The sequence below is a fragment of the Sorex fumeus genome, unplaced genomic scaffold, assembly GCF_029834395.1.
Source record: "Sorex fumeus unplaced genomic scaffold, SorFum_2.1 ptg000051l, whole genome shotgun sequence".
Lineage (NCBI taxonomy): Eukaryota > Metazoa > Chordata > Mammalia > Eulipotyphla > Soricidae > Sorex > Sorex fumeus.
In genome coordinates, this window is record NW_026606108.1 from 27,680,525 (window position 1) to 27,684,901 (window position 4,377).

Below are 4,377 nucleotides of genomic sequence, written 5' to 3' on the forward strand. Positions count from 1 at the left end.
ATTTCTCTGAAAGAAAGTTTTTTAGCTTTCCCTCAAAAGTCTGAAACCTTAGATTAAACTTTGCGTCTTGAATTTTAGGCTGCACTTCTACTTTAAAGCCATTGCATTTCCACATAGTCAAAGAAAGGTGTTTGTTTGGGTTTGATGTCTGCATGGTTATTTGAGCCTTTTCTCCCTCTTTTGTGCTCCACCTTTCAGTATCATGGAGAGCAATTTGAATGAATTTGATTTTTATATTTTGTTTTTCTCTGCTATCCCTAAAAATATTCTAAAAAATTGAATGATTAATAGGAAAAATCCCGTCCTTTTCAGCTACTAATTGTGCTCTCTTGTGCCCCTGATGTAGACAGGCAGGCAGATAGGGAAGGCTCCCCTCCCAAGGCAATGGCAGTAGTTTCCTGGGAATAGCCCTGAAGTTTTGAAGGCCAACCTTGCAGAAACAGGAACGAAGGCCTGATAAGACCCTCATCTGGCGTCTGCAACAGATCCAGAGAAGCTTCAGCAGAAACAAAAGGCCAGGAAAGGAATTTCAAACACTATCACCACTCCCAACCCTTTCATAACCTTCTTAGCAACGGACTATTACCTGATAGAAGCTTCACATGGGGACAGGTTGGAGAAACCATATAAAAGCCACCTTGAGCAAAGGAAGGGTGCACATATGCTTCCTGAGCCCATGTGCTGCTTGCTCCCATGTGGCCAGAGCACATGTGGTACCCGAGCATTGGTGGTGCTTGTATCTCCACTCTTGAGTTGCATACTTTCATGCTTTCATGTTTAATGGTGGGATGTGTGTAGGGGCTCTCTCCGCCCTTGGAGAAGCCGGGGTTCTCTCGTGAGCACCTTACTCTCCACTCTCTCCCTCCTTCCCTTCAAAAAATCTCCAAATAAATTTTGTTTTACTTCACTGCTTGTCTACTCCTGGCAGTGCTCAGGGGACCATATGGGATGCTGGGAATTGAACCCGGTTGGCCTCGTACAAGGCAAACGTACTACCCATTGTGCTATTGCTCCAGCCCCTCACGTTACATTTTAATTTCATACAATAGATTCTTAGATTTTAACAAATTCTAAGATTTTAACCCCTTCATAAATTTTCACAATGATATTGAATTATGGTTTTGAAATTTTGCTAATCTTGATTTCCCTCTGATCAGATACTCTAAATTTTTTTAAACAATACTGCAGTTTATCAAAAGACATATAAAAAATTTCAACTCTTATGTCTTTGACAGCTATAAAAAAAATTGAAGTCTTGTCTAAGTTACAAACATGTTTATAATCCAACATTTGCATAACTAATAATGCTACTAATGATGTCTAGAAGATCAGGATAGTTTAAAAAAAAACAAAACAAAACATAAAAATACAGAGCCAATTACTTACTTGTAGAAAATGTTCATTTATGCCTAAATTTTAGCATTTACTGTGCCACCATTGAAGCACGATCCTCCCGTTGTTCATCGATTTGCTCGAGCGGGTCCAGTAACATCTCCATCATGAGACTTGTTGTTACTGTGTTTGGCATATTGAGTACATCACGGGTAGCTTGCCAGGCTCTGCCGTGTGGGCGAGATACTCTCGGTAGCTTGCTGGGCTCTCTGAAAGGGGTGTAGGAATCGAACTCGAGTCGGCCATGTTGGCTGCGTGCAAGGCAAACGCCCTACCGCTGTGCTATCGCTCCAGCCATTAATTTAAAAAAAAATCACATCCAAAATATAAGGCAAAGTTACCTACAAATTGGCATATTAGTTTATTTCTCAGTTTTTAAAAATGTCCTTAATTTACTGATGTAGCAAATGAATGTCAGCTCTGATTGCTATGCAACCATGCGAGCAAGCCAGGTTCCGCAAAGGATTCAGCACCATCGACCATATCCACACGATAACCAAGCTCATTGAGGTTTCTCGGGAGTTCAAGATGCGCTCTGTTTAACATTCATTGATTTAAAGAAGGCCTTTGATTCTGTTGAGACGGAAACGGTCATTGAAGCCCTAGCCAATCAGGGCATTCAAGCCCAATACATCAAGATCCTCTGTGAGCTGTATTGCAGATTCACTACCAGGATCTCACCATTCTACAAAGAAGTAATCGTTGATGTCAAGAGAGGGGTTCGGCATTTCACTGAAACTCTTCAGTGCCACCCTCGAGAACATCATGCGACAACTGGAATGGGAAGGAATGGGAGTGAAGATAGATGGTCAGCAACTACACCACCTCCGCTTTGCTGATGACATTGTTTTAATAACACCAAACATCAGCCAAGCAGCACAAATGCTGGCCGACTTTGACCGTGAGTGTGGAAAGGCAGGACTACAGCTGAATCTTACGAAGACAATATTTATGAGAAACAGCCTCGTTCCTGATGCCCCATTCGCTCTCAATGGAATGACCCTCTCCGAATGCAACAGCTATGTGTACCTAGGTCGAGAAGTCAACATGACAAATGACCTGGCACCCGAGCTGCGCAGGAGGAAGAGAGCGGCTTGGAACGCCTTCAAGAACGTCGAAGAAATAGCTAAGAGGATGAAGAACCTCCGGCTCCGGGCACATCTCTTTGATTCCACTGTTCTTCCTGCATTAACATATGCCTCAGAGACCTGGGCCCTACGCAAACAGGATGAGAACGCTATTCAGGTCTCTCAAAGAAGAATTGAAAGAGCTATGCTTGGAGTATCAAGTTTCACTCAAATGAGAGAAAGAATCCGGAGTTCCGACATCCGTCGACGATCAAGAATCAAGGACGCTGTCTCATTTGCCAAGGTGTCAAAAATCAGATGGGCTGGTCACGTAATGAGATTTAAAAACGACCGCTGGATTAGAGCTGTTACCGACAGGATTCCACGGGATGTCAAAAGACCGTGTGGCCACCCACCTACCAGATGGTCAGACTTCTTCATCAAGATCATGAATGATCGGTTTGAGGCGCTTCATGTTCCCAGAGCGAACAGATGCCATTGGGCTACACTAGCACGTGACAGGGACAAATGGAGACGTTACTGGCGCCCGCTCGAGCAAATCGCCGACTAACGGGAAGTTAAGTGATTAAGTGATTGCTATGCAAAAGAACAGAAGATACTCTTCTTGGCAATGAACATTAAAAGTTCAATTGCACACAGGCAACATCCTATATATGAAAAGTTACTAACTGAACTATGGGTATTAAATACTGAAAAAAAGTTAACAGTTTATTATAATTTATTTTATTTAACAATCTAGGAAATTTGCAGCCATCAGCAGGTCCAGTGCAATTTCAGGTGCAATTGGGGATTCAGGAATCTCGGTCGAGCTGTTAGTGTAACGAACCTTGTAAGTGAAGTACATGCACACTTTGGATAGCACACGTGAAGGGATCTCTCTAGAATTGACTTCATTGGTTACATTTTCAGCAAACTGACCTGGGGCATTCGACATGGCTTTTATTGTTTCTGATGTTAAAGTATGTTCTCTTTTTACAATAAACTCGTGGCCATCAGAGGATATTAATTTGACATACATAGCATCAGGGCCTTCACAGCCACCATAGGTATTCTCTTCTCCATCCATTATGTTCTTAAGAAATTCTACCTCACTCCCAGAGGAAATTTAGGAATTTCTCATCAGCTCCGCAGCCACTGCAGCCGCCACACCTGCACCCCACACACCACCACCAGATACTCTAAATTTTGTCCTCAATTATTCTAACAGTCTTTGCTTGCCAAGCTACGGTACTGATTCTATATGTAATGGACTGTAGTCTTCATAAATTTGAATAGTGACTTCAGAAAGATATATTAAAATAAACTTGTGCTTTTCAAAGTCAAATATATTTTATGTTTTGTATTTCTATTTACATTTAACTATTGGCCACATTGAAAAATTGATCATACACATATAAATGTATTTTATAGAAAATTAATAAAACAGATGCCAAGGCACTCTTGACCCAAATTTCTTCATAGGATTATCCTTCAGAATAAAAGTCTACACACCGCCACTAACACAAGAATTGCTGGTGATTGACATCACCTTAGACATCACCATCCTCTCTGACATGGCTGCATATTTATCAAAGCACAGCGGGTAGGGCGTTTGCCTTGCATACAGTCAACATGGCCAACCCAAGTTCAATTCCTCCGCCCCTCTTAGAGAGCCCGGCAAGCTACCAAGAGTATCTCGCCTGCACGGCAAAGCCTGGCAAGCTACCCATGACATATTCGATATGCCAAACACAGTAACAAGTCTACAATGTTACTAAGCCCACTCAAGCAAATCGATGAACAACGGGAGGACAGTGACAGTGATTTCTTCCTCCTACTAACTTTAGGTTTTGTGTGTTCTTTTATTAATGTCTGGGGTATGATATTTGAGATTTGTTCTTTGTTCTTGTTCTCGCAT

At 42.0% G+C, this 4,377-nt stretch overlaps 1 protein-coding gene across 1 annotated transcript; it reads right to left on the bottom strand.

Annotated features, from left to right (window-relative positions):
• Positions 1-3,079: 3,079 nt before the first annotated feature.
• Positions 3,080-3,644, bottom strand: LOC130033070 (elongin-C-like). The gene has a single exon (XM_056124766.1). It carries the CDS (start codon positions 3,544-3,546, stop codon positions 3,208-3,210), a length of 339 nt encoding a protein of 112 aa, XP_055980741.1. The 5' UTR covers positions 3,547-3,644; the 3' UTR covers positions 3,080-3,207.
• Between the last annotated feature and the right edge of the window lie 733 nt (positions 3,645-4,377).